The sequence below is a fragment of the Taudactylus pleione genome, unplaced genomic scaffold, assembly GCF_031769625.1.
Source record: "Taudactylus pleione unplaced genomic scaffold, aTauple2 ptg000479l, whole genome shotgun sequence".
Classification (NCBI taxonomy): Eukaryota; Metazoa; Chordata; class Amphibia; order Anura; family Myobatrachidae; genus Taudactylus; species Taudactylus pleione.
The window spans coordinates 1,891,788-1,910,403 of record NW_028284881.1 but is presented as its reverse complement, the minus strand read 5'-3'; the positions used below and the strand labels follow the sequence as shown (position 1 = coordinate 1,910,403).

The following is an 18,616-nucleotide window of genomic DNA, read 5'->3' as shown; positions in this document are numbered from 1 at the left end:
GCCTGAGATGACGATGGCCTGAGAGTGATTTCTTATACAGGAGAGAGACCAGGAGGAGAACAGAGTTAAAAGATCTGACAGCACAGCCATTACATACATCTATGTGCATTGTGCAAGACTGAACTTGTGCCTTATATTGGTTGGATCCACACTCACTAATAGTCTCAAGACTTTTTCAAGATTTCACTGAACTGAGTTTAACTTTGCTGATATTATCTTATAAGTAACTGATATATTTAATAAAACAGTGAATAATACATATAATTATATCAGAGTATTCACATATAAAAGGGGATTGTTTAAGTTTGAGTGCATGGTGGGTAGGAAGATATTTTAAAAACGGGATGTAGGAGCTCAATTGGTTGATGTTGCCAGGGAATGGCGGGCTCTGTTAAACATTACACGTAATTGTAGTGATACCCCAGACATGATGCAATTAACACTTGATCCTGATAAAAGCAGAGATCTTTTGGCCAATGTATACACTGTGGTGGCTAATATTCCATATATTCATCCAGATGATGTGTATTACCTTTGTGGAAGGTCAAATGTTTGCCCTATGGGGGATTTGGTCATTGTACATTGGGCCGTTTGATACCCACCACATTTTTTACAGGTGGGAATCAAGTTAATACCATGCAGATTCTGCATCATTTGCTAACCAAGAGAGCAGTGCGGCCTTTAAAACAGTATTATGAGGAAAGTTGGTTACGGTGGTTAAACCCTGTTCAGAAATAGGGGGTTGGTTCATTGGTTTACTGCATATGCTTATTTATGGAATTATGATCATAATATGTATGTATCTTGGGATCAAGGTATTATTTCTTTGTGTAGGAAAATGTTGTAACACGCTGGATTCTGTTAAATTGATGCCGATTAGGAGGAAAGATTCCTATGTGAACATGATATACATGTCTTCCACACCATAAGCCCAAGGGTGGATTGTATTGGGATAGCAAAATGGCTACTGACAGCCATTTCTATTCATGGTTCTTATGTGTGTATCAGACATGAAGTGGTATCAGGCATGAAATGGTACAGGAATATGGAAGCAGACAGGCCATAAATCCTTTAGGTGTTGTCTACTGCGATGTACGCTTGCGTTAAGTTTTAGAAGTTCTTATCAGTAGTTAACCAATAAAGTAGTTTGAATTAGGTTTATGCCCATATTAGTAAGAGTTAGATGGGTATGCAAGTAGGATACTATATAAACGAAGAACAAAGGAGATTCCAGTGGCCTGCCCTATGCCTGGACCAGAGACTGCAGCTGGTGGCCAGGATATTGTTCGTTCCAGCTCTATTCTGAGAGGAGGCTCCTGGATCGTGTAACCATCTTATATTCCGAAGTTAAGTAACTATTATTCTTCCATGTCTTATTATCTGTTGTAATAAATTATATCTTTTTTCAAGATACTGGTTTGTGTGGCTTAATTAACCTTCTGTATCCAAGAACCTTATCTCGTTCCACCGGGAACAATATGCAAATACACCAAGCAGGCACAATAACAGATTACAGTAATACTGAACACTGCTTAGCTGTACGCTGCAGAGGGAAAGGAGCTTGCTCTGTCCTCCCTCCATGCTGTTCAGGCTTGTGCTGTGATCAGACTTCCCGGGAGCCTGCATTTTGCCATTGGAGAGCGGGGGGAACTAGCAGCCATGGCTCCTCCCCCCGTCATACTGAAGCGAGCCTCACTGCTCCTTCCTTCAAGTGTTACTCCCCTTAGTGGGGAAAGCATTTGGACTGACCCGCATTTACCTACAGCACCTGCTATTCCCAGATGGTCTACCATCCAAGTACTAACCAGGCCCAACACTGAATAGCTTCCAAGAACAGCATGTCCAGTGTGGTGCTGCTGTAGGTCTCACCTGCGGTCAGTCTGTAGTCGGCGCTCTCCCCACAGGAGCCGCTGACAAGAAACCCGGCAAGATGGCGCCCGCCATCCAGGACCACGCTGACTGCCTGCACCTCCACCAGGTAACAGCAGCCCGCTATCCCCAGGGCCAGATAATCTGACGTTCTTCAGAGACTGGAGTGTGTGTAATGGGGGAAGCGCTCAGCGCCATCCCCCCCCTTAGATGCGGCTCTCCCTGCCGCTTTACACTCCAGCTGTGTGCTGCTATAAGCAGCGCACAGCACCTATAGTAAAAAAATAAACATAACATTACAAATAAAGGAAAAAATACGTAAGCTAAACCAGGGCTGTAGAGAAGCCCTGAAAAAATGTGCCTCTCTCCACAGGCACTAAATTTACACTGAAGTCAGGGGTTGCAGAGGGGAGGAGTCATAGATTTCAGTGTTCGTGCCAAATCCACGCCTTCCCACCTACAACCCATGGTCCGGTGTCCCCCAGCCCAGACGAAAGAGAAATCACGTTTTGTGTTGTTCATTTGTTACCGACTATGAATTTAATAAAAGGTTTTGCACTGTCAAAACACTGATGAGCATCAGGATATTGTATTATTATACACACAGAGTGTTTGAAAAATGTTGTTACCGGTTTTTGTTATATTGTACTAAGTTTATAAAATGATAAGCACCATTTGTTAACATTGGGGAACAACAAAGTAATGTATAGAAAACTATCAAAGACTTTTTAGCAGTAATGCAAGGCAGCAAAGTATGAAACAACCAAGTATCGGCTATTTTATATACTTTTTGGAGAATGAATATTCCGGGGGGGGAGAGGGGGGGGTTTCAATTTGCCGCTCTAATTTACCGAGGGCTAATTGATCCCCCAGGGCTATTCAATTAGCCCCCTAAGACAGCCCGCAGGCTGCAATTAACAGGGATTGTTTTTACGGGTCAGACCCGAAAATAAATCCCTGATGACTAGAGTGATAACGGGTATCGTGGCCATGTTAACAAATAGGTATGTGAATCTATCATTGATTGTGTGTGTTAACGGCCATTAGCACTGTAATTTAACAGGAGTGAAAAAGGGATTCTAATTGTACAGCCCCAGGAGTTAAAGCTCGAAGCTGCCAACCTTTTTCACACACATTACATTAACGGGACTAATTGAATTCGGCCCTAAGTCTTCACAAATTATGTGCAGGAAACTTTTTTTTATATTTTTCCAAGGGAAAATAGGAGAAATACTTACGGGCATGAGCCAAGCTTAAAGCCCAGAGACGCAGGTAAGAAGCAGTGTTAGAAATGCATCCAAGGCAGTATTCAATGGTGTGTATGGCCTGATGCATAAACACATCTGCTGCATCAAACTGCAAAACAAATCAGGAACCTACTGATCAGTAGATGATCACAGTGGAGAGAACAACACACAGATTTATTACATGCACACAGTAAATATATATTTCCATACACAGATGTTCAATTTTTCAGCAATTACATGTAAACCAGACACACAGTGAAACTATTCTAGTAGCTTCCTACTAGTAGATGAGTTAGAAAGTGTTATTAACAGGTTTTCTATTGCCGGGGAATTGGTAAGGTTTTTCTATTGCCCGATAAGTAGAACCATGTAATGAAAATTGCACCCCATGAATTTCGGGGGCACGTAAGCCATGTACTCACCTTCTCACTGTCTCTTTCTCTCTGGGCCTCATGGCCTGTATGGTTCTCACCTTCTTCCAAATCATGTGACCTGATCAATGACAGCTCTTCCTCACTCCCGTGACGCACTAAGGAATATCCTTTCTGCAGGTACAATTACTAACATGAACAATATCACAGGCAGATCTGTAGGTGATAAAAGGCTAATTTCCCAATTAAAGATCCACTGCTAACTACAAACTGAATAATATAAACCTTATGCATACAGAAATGCCCAGCTATATTGTTGCCAATTGTGCTGCGAATCGCTTGCACCACGCATAGAGTGAGAGGCGCGTACGCGAGCGGATACACGCACTGTGTACGTGGCTGCGCCTCCATAGGAATGCATGGTGCGATCTGTCCTTTAACGTTAAGATAAAAAAAAAAATTGATCCCCTTAAAGAAAAAAGAGCAGTCACTCAACCAATGACACATTTATCTTAATGAGATTGATTTTTTTGTACCCAAATTATACAGAATTGTAATCTAAATTTCTATCTACAATAGTGCACAACATTCCTCTTGCATTGCCTTAACTTCTTTTCCATCAGAATTTCAACTCTCGCTTAAGAGTATATATAAACAGTATTGTAAAACAAATTTTTATAACGCTTACAAAATGCATACACTTCAATGTAAAAGTATCATAACATAAATTACATTATATAGTTTACAAAAGGAATAATCAAAAAATTTGTTATAAACTGTAACAATATCTACCCTGTAATTCCCGAACGTCTGACCGCCATGGTGCTGCCAGTATAGATACAGAGGTTTCCCAAACAGCAGCACAGGAACACAGAGGAACACCACAACCACCAGGAATATTTGGAAACCAATCTAGATAGAAAAAAAAAACAGAATGGATGTCCACAAACAGACTCCAAACAATTATGTATTCCTAAAGCGACTAAAACCATCCTTGTAGTTTAAGGCCCACTGGATATTCCGGTTCTTTACATTACTATCGTTTTATTTACATATATGTGCTATGCAATAGTACATTTTCATATTTTTATACTCTGTTTATATGTATGCTTTACATCATAGGAAAGATTTTGGGCGCTAATGGTAACAATTATTTAAATATGTTTAAAATATATCTCCTCTAATAAAAGTAAATTACTTGCTGCTCCTAAATAATACCTCAATAAACAGAACAATAGAGAATAAATCTCCTCAAAGAACACAATATTATATATACAGAATGACAATATATATATATATTTTTTTTAAAAGAACAAAATAAAAATGATTAATGTATATATATCAGGCTAGTGATATTTAAAGCATGCTAAGGGCTGTATTCAATTAGTGGCAAAAACAGCATTTTTTTCGGCATTTGCAAAAACAGCCGTTTAAAGAAAAAAAAACACAGCTAAATTTTCGCCAAAAAACAGACAAAAAAGGCAACAGGCAAAAAAAAACTGGAGAAAAGTTTTCACCATCCCAGACCAGGAGAAAGAAAATTAGCAAAATTCCTATTTTTGGCAAAAAATTTGGGGATTTCTTTCAGAACCCTTTAGACACCCCCCCCCCTAATGATACATTACTGATCTTGTTTTGTAAATTGCGTAGTTTGGTGAAAACCAACTGCGCAAATTTGGGGCGAAAATAAAATCGTTGTAAAAAGACACAAAGCCAAGAAATTACTGTTCCACGTAAATTGGAGGTACTTTAAAATGGGTGCAAGTATATTTTCGTGTCAATTTAAGTATTCTTCCTGTACATGAACACACTGTCTTAGGCGCATTTACTGCCTGATGAAAACAAGTACGACAAGCACTACATATATAGGCATCATTGACGCAGGACAATTGTACATGTTGTGGTCTAGTATTAACCCCAAAATTCTAATGAGAGCTGTCTGATAACCTGTATTTGAAGTGACTTTTTTTTTTTACTGCATTCGCCGAGAGGTGAACACAGTTCAGGCAAGATATTATCACTGGAACATGAAAAGTTTTAAATGCTAAAGGTACACACATAAATCAATTTATTTGTAGGGAGTGAAAATACTCTGCAGCGTCTGACACTGGGGAATATAAAGCATATATGAACGATAAACAGGTTGTCGAAAAGGTGCGGATATGTGAATAAAGGGTAAGGAGGGCCATGCTCATGAGAACTTGCATGCATGTCATGAATGGGTTGGGTACGGGATACCGGCACTCGGGATCCCGGTGGTCAAAATCCTGATGCCAGCATCCCAACTAGGTTACAATCCTGACTACCTTAACCCCTAACCCTAGCCCTCCATCCCCCCAACCAAGTGCTTAAACCTAACCCTCCCTTCCTTAGTGCCTAACCCTCTCCCCTCTAGTGTCTAACCATTCCCCTAGTGCCCAACTCCAACCCCTAATGATAACCGTCGCCCTAACCCCAATACTTACCGGCGGGATGTGGGCGCCGGTATTCAAAGCGCCGGCATCCTGTCTGTCGGTATAATGGCTACATCCCTTATGAATATATAAAATCAACAAACCCGAACTATGACAGCACAACCCTGCACCACTCCAAAATGTTTATATAAACATTTATAATAAGAAGAATAAAAAAGTGGAAAACTTACAAATGCAAAAACAACATGGTTTAAAACAAACTACTAAATCCTACACGAATAGTCGTTTAAAAGCAGTATCTAATACAGAACAAAGTATACATGTTCCGTGCCCAAAAGGTACCATGTTTAAAATGTAAAATGATTCCAGCCTGGTTGACAGCCTTCTAGTTTACAACATGATAACCCTAAGTATGACCATCACTCACCTGCCCTGAGTAGAGAGTATGGTTCTGTAGATCACTAGTAAACATAAACATGTTTATGAAGTGAAGAAGAATACTAGGTGCATCCCTGGATTTCGCTGAAGACCACATCAGCCACTTAAATACAATCATGAACACAAGGTAACCGAAGATGCACATCATAAAGAGGATCTCAGGGATGAAGACCAGGAACACGCAGAACTTTTTTTTAAAGTGCCTGTGTACAAGAAGCACACAATTAAACAAAATAAAAACAATATGAAACGTACAGACAACACTTAATTTGTATTGACCTATTAAAGTACAAATTAAATGACAATGCTTTAGTATCTGGTAGAGATAATGAAATATTTGTTACTTAGCATTACATTAATTTAATATTATACAGAAGGACATACGGATGTGTCCTTACACATCTTTGCTGCAGTCGCACCAAAAAGCCCCTCTCTGCAAGCCAGGTCTCGTGATACTTTGCTTGCGCCAAGTGTCTGTTTTTCCACTTTTCTTTGGTGAAAATGCGTCTCTTAGGGGTGGGCAATAAGAGGCCCTCCAGCTGTTGTTGAACTGCAAATCCCAGCATGCCAAATAGCAAAACTGTGTCAAGGAATGCTGGTATGTGTAGTTCTATAACAGCTGGGGGGCCGATAATAGCCCACCCCTAGATTCACTCTAAAGGGGCATACACACGAGACGATATCAACGATGCGCGCTCCCGTTGGACAAAAACGATATCTTTGGTCGTCCGTACATGCAGGCCAATCTGGACGATATCGTCAAGAATTGCCTGTTCAATGATGTGGCAGGATGACTTCACTGAAAGATATCCTAGATAGATTTCAGTGTGTACACACAATACCGTTTGGCCTGCACTACAGAAAGTGCAAGGGAAATAGTTCAGCGATATCGTTGATGCAGCACATCGTTCCGTGTGTACCCGGTTTAAGTCGTAATGCTATGCAACTGTGATGATTAATTTGATATGCGACACTTGTAGATCTGTGTGCAACTGAGTCCCTGAATCTGTATACATAGTACTACAATGCAGCGGCCGCAGCTTTTATTATTCCAAATTCTATTGTGCTTCATATACAGACTTATATAAGTGTCGCATATCAAATACAGTCTGCTGATGCCTCCTTGTCACACCATGCAAGTCGTGCTGTATAAGGCTAGATGTATAAGGACACATTTGTAGGTTTCATTGGCAGAGCTCATCCTGTTATGATTTGGACCATGGAGAACTAAAAAGAATTGGCTCAACGTTACGCTGTCAGAAGTTCCTGTTATTCTGACAGGCAGCACTTGTCACAACTGTGAAACTACTAAGTGCAGCGATATAAAATGTGACATAAGCCATATGCAGGTGTAAAATGTATAAAGTAGTCGCACGTTAACATTTTTACATTTGCACAAACCCAGCGACGCACTCATCACATTTTAAATCCATCTAAATCAGGGGTGGTTCAATAAATTGTCCTGAAAAATCTTTCTAGTAATATTATAAGAAAGATCGTGCATGAGGAGAAAAGAGCAAATACTGAGACACAGTGCCAGAGTCTTTGCTAGTCGTTGTGCACTGCACACCCTGATAGATATGCCACTACATCTAGTTATGCAGACACAACCTGTTGGACAGATACAATAGGCTTTGGGTGACATCACATGTCTACAAGACTCTTGGAAATTATGGAAGTTCAGAAGCTTGGAGTTCTCATCATTCTGCTACAGAGGGCCAAACCAATCTACTGTCCATCAACAGGAGAACCTGCTGAAGATAAAATGACAGCCAAACATCTCCTTAAACTTAAATAGCTGTACATGAGTGGTCCCCAAACTATTTTGAATAATGACACCCTAGAGTATCAGCATTTTTTTTTCATGGCATCCCTAGGACAAAAGTTTGAGAAATTCGTGGTGATGGGGGACAGGGTTGCGATTCTGGTTGTTCACATACTTTATGACGGGCAGCCACTGGCTCTGCTTTTGCCTATCAAATGGACCATAAATAATTTGACTTGGTCCCAAACCACCAACCCATTGCTCCTGTGGAAGTGCACCGTGAAACACCCAGTTTGGGAACCACTGCTTTATAGGAATAATGCGGTCACTGCAATTCAAAATTGGCTGGATGGAGAGATACTGTCCACTTACATGTAGTTTACAGCACTTAGAATTACTCCAAACGTCATATGTACCACTCCTAGAATAATGGACATCTTCATCTTGAAAGAATTCAGGAAAGTGAGGCGGTTGGTGGCCAAATTCCATATCTAACAAAAAGAGCATTAAGTCAGAAAATCTCATAAAAATCATCAAAAAAACCAAAAAAAATAACTACAAAAAAATATGAATGGCTATGAAATTTACATATTATTCAAAATCTAATTTGGATGGGGGGGTAGAGACTTAAATTTAGGAGTGCATGTAACATGACAATGGATTATACTTGCTGGTAATTCCTTTTCTCCTTCAATAATCCATGGCAGTCCTGACAATGAGTTAGCCCCATTCTAGATAGGTAGAGACAGGTAGTTTAAATATACACCCCCTGAAGGTATATAATGAAGCTCTTCCCCTTTATATTCAAGTAACTCCCTGAGCAGTGTCTAAAAATGTGAGACATGAGTGGGAAACCTGGGCTTTTCATTGGAACATTTACAACAAAATGAATTATTCAGTACTCCATGGCAGCCCTTACAATCGGATCTTCCAAAGCAAAACCATAGGATGGGCAAGAAAATACCAAGCACATCTGCTGTAAAATCTAATGTTTTTATAAGTGTGCAGAACATGTTTTCCACAGTCAGCAGAGGACAAAATATCTGATAACTGATGATGATATGCAAAGGATAAATGTCCAGCTTACTGCCTTGCAAGGCGCTTTCCCACAGGTCTGAGCCTTCTTCATCCAAGAGGTTACCACCGCTTGAGTAAAGTGGTCTGGTTCCTATGTCCATTCTTCTTGTAAGTCTATGTGATTACTTCTCTTATCCATTGGAAATAGCTTGTTTGGAAGGGGCATGACGTTTCTGTAATAACACCTGAAGCATAAAAAATTGTTCTGTTCCTAAAATTCTCAGTCCTTGATAAATATATAGTAATTGCTCTCTCAAAGTGTAAACAATGCAGTTTATTTTCCTTTTCATTGACTGGCTGTGGATAAATATATGGTAACACCATTTCCTGGTTGATATGAAAAGCTGATACAACTTTTGTTAGGATGGTGGAATGCCTCTCAGGACTTCCTATTCTATAAGATATTAAAAAAAGTCTTCCTTGCATGATGGTGCATGTATTCTCCAGCCCTTCAGGCAGAGGTAAGTGCTATTAGGATATCTATTTATTTTCAATGTCAACCCTCTCAGAGAAGCTTCATTCATTGGTTCAAATGGTGAATCCATAAGAGCATTAGGAGTCTATTTACTAAGCCTTGGATGGAGATAAAGGGGAAAGAGATAACGTACCAGCCAATCTGCTCCTAACTGCCATGTCACAGGCTGTGTTAGAAAAATAACAGAAGCTGGTTGGCTGGTACTTTATCTCCGTTCACTTTATCTCCAGCCAAGGCTTAGTAAATAGACCCCTTAAGTACTAAGTTGAGGTTCCATGTAGCCAAAAACAACCTGATGAAGGGACAAATTAATTTGGTTCCCAGAGAAACACTGATATCACTGAGAAAGTCCATCCTGTAGAAAAACAAGGATGTGAGTAATAGTAACTTCAGTTGGATATATTTTTGATTCACACCATGAGAAATTAAATTGTCTCCAAACTCTGAAATCCCCTAAATTCTTCTCTCTTGTATACAAATCTCCTGCAGATTCTCCTTTGTGTCTTGACCATGTCCTCTGTGCTATGCCTAAGAGATGAGCTCCAATTCTGTAACACTGGAATTTGTTGTTAGGATTAACCACTCTGGATCTAACAGACGTTGTTTTTTTTAAACCAGATCCAAGAGTTCTTTGTGTTTCATGATCATATGATGTTGATCCAGATAGGTCTGCCTGTTATCCCACAGCATTAAGAGATGTAGCTGAAGATGATGCATGTGCCGTCTTGTACAGGGAACTGTTCCTATTGTGGAAGAGAACATTCCCAACAGTTTGAGGCCTTTTCATTGCAGAGTCTGTACTTGATGTACCCATGCACTGAATCTTGATACATATTTTCAATGACAAAGTCACTTTTTTCTACACAGTATTCATTATTACTCCTAAAACATTATGTTTACTCAATGATTGAATCACAATCCATCAATGTTTCTGCAGAAAAGTTATCACCTGTGAGGCTCTGGGTATTAAAATCTGCTCCGACTGTTTCAACACAAAGATGTCATCCCGATATGGCAACAACTGTGCTTGGCCGCTCCCTCTACTAATCAGGAGGGCCACTGGCTTGGTCTTGTATTCATCAGACTATGCTCAGTTTCTGAATTCACTAAAAATCGTTTCCCTCTCTCTTATCATAACTTTATCACCTGCATGCTGTCATCAATTACTTCAATGTCACTGAAGTCTACCAAGCCTCCTCGAACCAGAAGAAATATTAACATTATTAATTTTCAACAACTGTCAACCTCTGCAACAACTACTCTTACCAATTTCTACATTCACTACTCCTTAGATTGCTGAATCACACCTTAACCAAACTCTAAAAATAGCCCTCAATAAAGTTGCTCCAGCTACCCAGCAGACTCCACGTAGACAGATGTCAACCATGGCATTCTTAATGAACAAGACACCTACAAAATAATCACGTAAAGTAGATCAGCAGAGTAAATCTCATACTCGAAGTGACTTCCTCACATAGAAGACTATCTACTATTCATATTGTAAGCTTCTGGACACTGACAAACAAATATATTCAATCTCTCATCTCTGTTCAAGCTTCAAACCCCAATAGACTTTTTAATACATTTAAACCACCTCTTATCCCTCCCACAACTAACCCAATAGCAAATATCAGTGCACAAGATCTTGCTTCCTGTTTAAAGAACAAAATTGATAAGATCCAAAATTATATTATGAGTTTTTCCTCAGAGTGACCTGCTCAATACCTTCCCTGTACCCTCTTGCACCTTCTCTTCATTTCATCCCACAAAAGAAGAGTAAGTATCTACACTCTTCTCATCTTCCTACTCTACTACCTCTCCTCTTGATCCTATGCCCTCACAAAATAGTAAAGCTGTCTCCTGTGCTCATTCCAATCTTAACTAAAATCTGTAATCTCTTGTGCTCTACTTGCATCTTTCCATCAGTATTTAAGCATGCAGTGATTACTCATATTCTGAAAAAAATAAAAACAGAATTCTGACCCCAAATCTCTCTCAAATTAACATCCCATCTCTAAGCTCCCATGCCGCTCCAAGCTACATGAGAGACTTGCCTACACCAGCCTCACACTTTCTTCACTCACACCACTTATTGGACCCCCAGTCAGGCTTTCGTTCCCAACACCACAGATACAGCACTGTTTAAAGGTAGTGAATAATCTGATCACTGCTATGTCTAAAGGCCATTATTCACTTCTTATCCTTCTAGATCTCTCTGTTGCATTTGACACTGTTGACAACTCTCTTCTCATATAAAACACTACCATCCCTAGGTCTTCAGGACACAGCCCTATCCTTGTTCTCATCCTACTTAACAAATCGCTCATTCAGTGTTCATTTCCCTGAATCCAGCTCTTCTTCGCTACCTCTATCAGTTGGAGTACCCTAACCTAACTTTAGGGCTTACCTCTCCAAGTGTTGTTTGAATGTTTGGGCACTGGCCCAGGTGGCAATTATGGTGCTGCCACTGTGTCTGTCAGAATTGTGTAGCTGTGAATAGTAATTCTGGTTCCTCTTAAGTGTAGCCTCCCTGACCACTGTGTAATAATAAAGGTGCAGGAGTGTCCGCTTGCGTAGAAGCCTAGAGAGCACACACCTTTTATTTCTTAGCTGCCAGGGCTGCTCTATAACGTAGTAGACTGGAGAGCACGAGTAACCAACTTCTCAGTTCAGCAGCATGGAATGGTGCTTCCCTGGGAGCATATAAAAATGGCAAGTAGCTGCATCTTCGCACAAAACAATAAAAAAAACAAAAACCTGTCTGCCTAAGCTAGACACAGGAAAAGACAAAGTGGAAGTGGAAAAATGTCATTATATACCATCAGAGGGCTTTGTTTTTAAACCACCAATATTTACCTATGTAGAATAGAACTAACTGAATGCAAGGACTGCCATTAAGTATTGATGGATAAATAGATGTATATAATTTCTTTCCAAAGAGGAGAGGCAACAAAAACTGTACAGATGCAGCAAAACAGAAGAGAGCATGCATCCACAGAGCAAACAAACCCCCAAAACAAACATAAAACCCAGAAAAAGCAATACACACGATCCAGGTAAAGTGAGAGAGTAAAGAGATGCTGGAACCAGAAAAGTGATAGCGCCAGAAAGTCAGATAGGAGGTGTTTTAGCTAAAAAGAAAGAAAATGTGGGGAAATAATGGAAATAAAGTTGGGATAGTAGTTTACACTAGTATGAAAATGGTACTCACTGGGTCTATGCCAAAGGGATAAACTCCAGTTACAACTCCTGCTACATTGGGATCCAGTGTCAAGTACTGATGTGAATCATTTCTAATGGTGAAAAAAGTATAAAACAAAACAGTAACACTCTCTGTGGTATGTATTCAACTTTTTTCTTATTCAAATATAAAACCCCCACTTTATTTACATTTTTGTCTGAAAGATCAAAGTTATTATAGGCCGAAAAGTCAGAGCCTTATTCTATATACTCACTTCCAAGCTTGTGATTTATTCATTGCTGACACACTCCAACTAGACCCAAATATGTTCATAGACTTAGAGAAGCAGTCATTGTATATAAGCCCAGTATAGACAGAAAAGAGCCCCATTAGTAGAATAATATAGCGCCCCTCGAAAAATGTCTTCAAAATCTGTGAAATAATAAAAGAGAAGGACCACAATCACTATAACCTGTGCATATGCTGACAACCTTTACACCAGAGGGGAAGTAACATATGACACTCAGGCACTAAAGTGGACAAACATGTTGTATGTTTTCTATATGGAGGTCTAGCATCTAGGGTAGGCATCTTCTGTACCGGCAAATAAGTGACATGTGCAAGATGCAGAGGTTGGCTATCTGTTCTCAAGTACTATTTAAACATCTTCAGTTTAAGGGCTTGTGCCTTTGAGATCTGTTTTGTCTGTGTCTCACTTCTCATATATGTTTACCAGTTACAAAATAGAGAACTACATATCTGCAAAAGGAATAAACATTTTCTTACTTCATCCTGAGCGCGTTGTAGTTTTGGACTGTTTTCATAGAGAACCAGGAAGAGAGCAAATAGAGACATCAGAAGTCCGTGTCCAAAATCTCCAAACATGACAGCAAACAGAAAAGGAAACGTGATGATGGTGTAGGGAGCTGTTATTTAAAAAATAATAATAATATTTTTGCTTTTGATTTGTATTAGCGTAAAGTATAGACCAAATTGTTACGTAAAGAGATTTAAGACTCAAAAAGGCTTAGGGCCTGGTTCAGAGATGGACGCTAATGTGATGGCAGCTACGATATCACATGCAACGCAGCTGTGAAACTATGTTAGCAAAGATCACCCGAGGATAAGGACACCCACTACTGCCTTTTTTTACCTGCGTGCGTCGATGCATACCAGCGTAAATATTGGTAACATCGTCGCACATCGGCGGCCATCTTGGCCTTGCGGCAGGTCTGACCTGCCGCAGCCTTGGGGGCTTTTTGTACACGCAGAGCTGCGTATGCACTCGCAGTGGCTAATTTATGAACGCCCATGTAACGCCGTATAAACGGACAGACACGTGACCTTCTCTGACCACCCCCATACGATGACAACCTTGTCACTCAATCTGCGGTGGTTCCCTATGTGCGTCCGTGATTGCAGTGCGATCTTGCACACGAGCGGTGCGGCTTATATGCATGCGCGATGCCAAAAAAAAAAAAACAGCGTTCAATTGCGTATGTAGTCGCCTTTGCGTCGGACTCTGAATCAGGCCAATAGACCCCAAATAACGCACCTGGATTTATTTCTCTATAGTTCCCCACTCCATATGCATCCACAATGTTCTGAAAGCCAGCAGTGAATTTGTTGGTACGGATTAATGTTGGAGGGGTCTCATTGCTGGGTATGCGGTTTATGAAGGAAGCGACAGTAGCACCACTCTTTCTCTGATGAATGGAGACAGGATTTGTGTGTCATTGGCATATAAGGCTACACATTCAACCATTGCTCAGGTACATTTTACATTAATTTTGTGCTTAACCTCTGGGTTGCAGAAATCAGATATTCAGCCTCTTATGTGTCTTTTATTTATTAACAGTTTCTTATATAGCGCAGCATATTCCGTTGCGCTTTACAATTGGAACATTAACAGAACAAAACTGGGTAATAACAAACAGATATATAGGTAGGAAGGCCCTGCTCGCAAGCTTACAATCTATAGACTTTTCCTAAAGGACGATAAACTCAGTGCGGTGTCCCTTATGTCCAGTGATGGCATCTTTGCACGCAAAAGTATTAAATCTGCCAAATTTGTTAACAGTGTGGTGGCAAAACTACTCAATAAAGGCCCAGTGCGATGCCACCCAAGAGAGTCCCACCTATCTGGTATACAACTTCACAGGTTCAGGAATTGGAAGTAATTTGCCAAGTTAAGCCTGGCAAGTTATTGCTGAAGTAATCCACCTTGTAATGGTTTGTTTGGTAGTAGGCCAGCTTTTCTTGTACAAATCATTAAGAACAGGTCATCTATTACCTTTTCCGGAGGGAATGGGTGGGAGTAATGTTGGAGGGAGACAAGGTGTGTAGGAAAGCTACATTACAAATGTATCCAGTGCTGTTAGATCTCAACTACACGGCTCATTGTCAAATACGATTTGGTATATTTCCCGAATGGTATAGGGTGATCCTCCCATTATCCTCTAGCTTTCTCTTTCTCAGTTGGCTGTGGGAGATTTGGATAAGGGGAGGGGAGGGGAGGTGTGGGTGGCGAGCAAAACCCCTTTTGTTTTTTTTAAGTTTTTATTATTTTTAGCATCTAGTATTGCTGTACATTAAGATGATGGTATCATGCGTTTTTTTTTTCTGTGAATCTTTATCACACATTCTTAACCTTTAGACTGTTTTGTTCCCAAATCTTATACTGTAACAACAGTCGGTTGAATTACTGATTTTACGCAATTGTTTGCGTGCTTTACCTTTTTTGACAATGTGATACTCCTATCATCTGTCTGTTATATACAAATGTAGTATTTTATTTGTTCTATACTGCTGTAACATTCATTGCTTCAATAAAAATACATAAAAAAAAACCCATATAATAAACAGGTCATCTGTTCAGCAAAGACATGAGTCCTATGGTCATAGCTCTGCTATTCTCTGACAGCAACCAGGGCCTGAAATAGTCCTCTTTGTCTGGAGACCTATGCCGGTACAACATCAGGATCACATGTTTTGATTCAAAAAGGAACCTAGAGACCACGTTAAGGTGAAAGGAAGGTTTGGTTCTAAACACAACCTCACAGATTAGGAAAGAAGATAGAGATAGAGACAGCAGCTCAGAAACTCTCCTGAAGAGCAAAAGGCTAACAGAAAGGCAACATTCCAAGTAGGAATGTGATGGTCCACTATCTAGGGTGGTGAAAACTGCTGAGCTCCAGCACTTTTATTAAGAGCTTTGACTGCTCTGAAGTAAAATGATCCTTCAATAGGGACTTTAAAGCAATAGCAACAAAGCCTTGTACATTGGTTTGCACTGACACAATCGCCCAGTATCAGATGGAAATAAAAATGTTACCATTAAATCTGTATCCCCTTCTGTGTGACACTCTGTTCTCCCTCTCTCTTGTTTGGTTGTTGTTCTTGTTACATGTGTTATCTTAAACCCTTATGGGCTTATTAATGTAAAAACTAAGAAGCTTTGTACTATGGCATATAGAGGGGGAGGAGGCAGCCCACAAACAAGTTTAAAATTTGCACCTGTGTCTGCTCCTTGAATAGCACCCTTTATACCCCATGGTATCCAGTGTCCCTCAGATGGATTAAAATAAATGAATTTAACAGTGAGTACCAATAATCCTATTTTCTCTGTCATCCTATCTGGGGGATGCTGGATAGCATGGGGACGTTCCAAAAATTCCCCCTATGAGAGGGTACACTCAGCTATGGCTGCACACAAAACGTTAGGTCCAAAAGTGGCGTCTAGCATTAAAAGCTCAGTCCTCTCCCCCTCTATGGAAAAGATACTGCTTTGTCCCGAACTGAACACAATGATTTTCGAGGCCATTGTGGAAAAAGTTATTTTCTCCCAGCCAGTGTCCACAGACCCATGTGAATTTGATTACATTCCTTTAATCCCTTTGGTAAGGCAAAAAGTCAAACTTGCGGGGGTCTCCTTTGCTCCCCATGTTGGGCTGCAAAGAGATTAATGGGCTTTATCAGCTAGAAGTCCAGCTCCCAAACCTTCTGACAAACAGTTGGCGTGACTGGCAGGAGGCCTACCATGATACTACTGTGGTGAGGCCTGCATTGCTTCTCTGCTGGAATCAGTGGATCAATGTCACCACAGAGGCCAGGGTGAGCGGCATCCATTGTCAGGAATACTTTATAGATCTCCTGAACACCTTACCCAGGCACTTTATCAATAAAAGGTTTTCCCGTGACATAACAATGATTTGAAGTTAGTTAAGTCATCCAGTCCCGCAACAGTAGAAAGTTTGGGGTTTTAGTCAAATCTTTTTCTGGTCCAGCAACCACATGGTTTCTTTTTACCAATTCTGTATGATAGCTGTTCAGAGACATCCTTGAAGCATACTTACATGTTCCAATCTGGGAGGTCTTGGAGGGACAACGCTGACTGCTCAGGCTTGCCGTTCAGTTCTTTCAAATTCAATTTTTTCCCTGGATAAAGTGCTGAGGGGATTTACAAAAACCATGGCAGTTACGGCTTCCCTACTCCGATCGGAAGGGGGGGGCCTTATTGGTTTAGTTTTCTGGGTTCTCTGTTTTCGACACCCATCACCAGAGCGTAAAAACATATCCTTAGAGTGACTAGGAAAGTTCATGTTTCCTCGAAGACAGGTCTCTGTTCACCTTTACAGAAACATAAAAAATTAGGATACCAGCGCTTCCCCTAATTAGGAAGATCATATATCACAATCCAAAACAGTTTAAAATGTACTTGTAAATCAAAAGGTAAAACAATGCATAGGTAACGCTCCCAGACTTTCTGTTCAAAAGTCCAGCGGATGATTTCTTTTTCTTATAATTTCATGTTTTTAACACTTCATCCGTAGAGGGTCAGAAACCTCAAAGATATAAGAATGAAGTTCCACATAGTATAAGATCAATAACATTTATTGAAACATAATTCACAATAAAATTCACAGTGAAAAATTTGTAATAACAAATGGAACCACCAACAAAATTTAAGGGGTTCCTGCGTACCATATGGGGTCTTTTGAAAAAGGCACACTTGAAGGTATGAAGGGCAAGATGGTAAACCCAGGTAAGACTCCTTCACCGCCCAAATGTGTGTACTTCCCCTAGATGTTTGAACAGAAAGTCTGGGATCGTTACCTATGTATTGTTTTACCTTTTTATTTACAAGTACATTTAAATTGTTTTGGATTGTGATATACGATCTTCCCAATTAGGGGAAGCACTGGTATCCTTATTTTTTATGTTTCTGTAACTTGTCTTAGTGGTTGGTGTTCTCCACTTTCTTGGATATTCAGCTGCACCCCATTGGAATTGCGCAACCAGTACAAATTCTATTTGGTCTGTTCACCTTTGCATGAAGTTCCTGGTGTATACTTTCGAGGTGGTGCAAATTGCAAAGTTTCATTCGTGGCCATTCCAGATCAGATTTCAAAATAGAACAAGTCCAAGTAGCACTTGCCTAGTTTGTTCTTCAGACTGTCTCCATGGGCGGGTCTATCCATCAGTTGGGTGACCATTTCAACAGGGTTCACCTGTTTCCTTCTGATACTGGACGATTACCACTACATGTTTCAGAGTGGGCCCCAATTCCAGATCACCTGCCAACGAGCACTGCGTCATGGTGCCTGTATGGAGCAATTATACAAGGGGACCATCTAGTTCTCAATCCTTACTTTTACAAATTTTGCCTGTTATGGTTATGAATAAAATAAATCCTATAATCCCATTTTTTGAGAAGACGAGCATTAAAAACATAATCCTAAAAACCAAGCTTTGCATATATTCGGGAAAGAGGCTGTCT

At 40.2% G+C, this 18,616-nt stretch overlaps 1 protein-coding gene across 1 annotated transcript in view; it reads right to left on the bottom strand.

Annotated features, from left to right (window-relative positions):
* The window catches only part of ATP6V0A2 (ATPase H+ transporting V0 subunit a2), an 81,737-nt gene that overhangs the window by 19,475 nt on the left and 43,646 nt on the right, over positions 1 to 18,616 (bottom strand). Inside the window, exons 10-18 of the mRNA XM_088449155.1 lie at positions 14,393 to 14,543; positions 13,624 to 13,763; positions 13,112 to 13,269; positions 12,868 to 12,949; positions 8,477 to 8,595; positions 6,329 to 6,542; positions 4,280 to 4,399; positions 3,539 to 3,661; positions 3,108 to 3,225 (exon numbers count right to left, since the gene is read on the bottom strand). Coding sequence (XP_088305281.1) covers positions 3,108 to 3,225; positions 3,539 to 3,661; positions 4,280 to 4,399; positions 6,329 to 6,542; positions 8,477 to 8,595; positions 12,868 to 12,949; positions 13,112 to 13,269; positions 13,624 to 13,763; positions 14,393 to 14,543 — 1,225 coding nt within the window. The remainder of the gene's footprint in view (positions 1 to 3,107; positions 3,226 to 3,538; positions 3,662 to 4,279; positions 4,400 to 6,328; positions 6,543 to 8,476; positions 8,596 to 12,867; positions 12,950 to 13,111; positions 13,270 to 13,623; positions 13,764 to 14,392; positions 14,544 to 18,616) is intronic.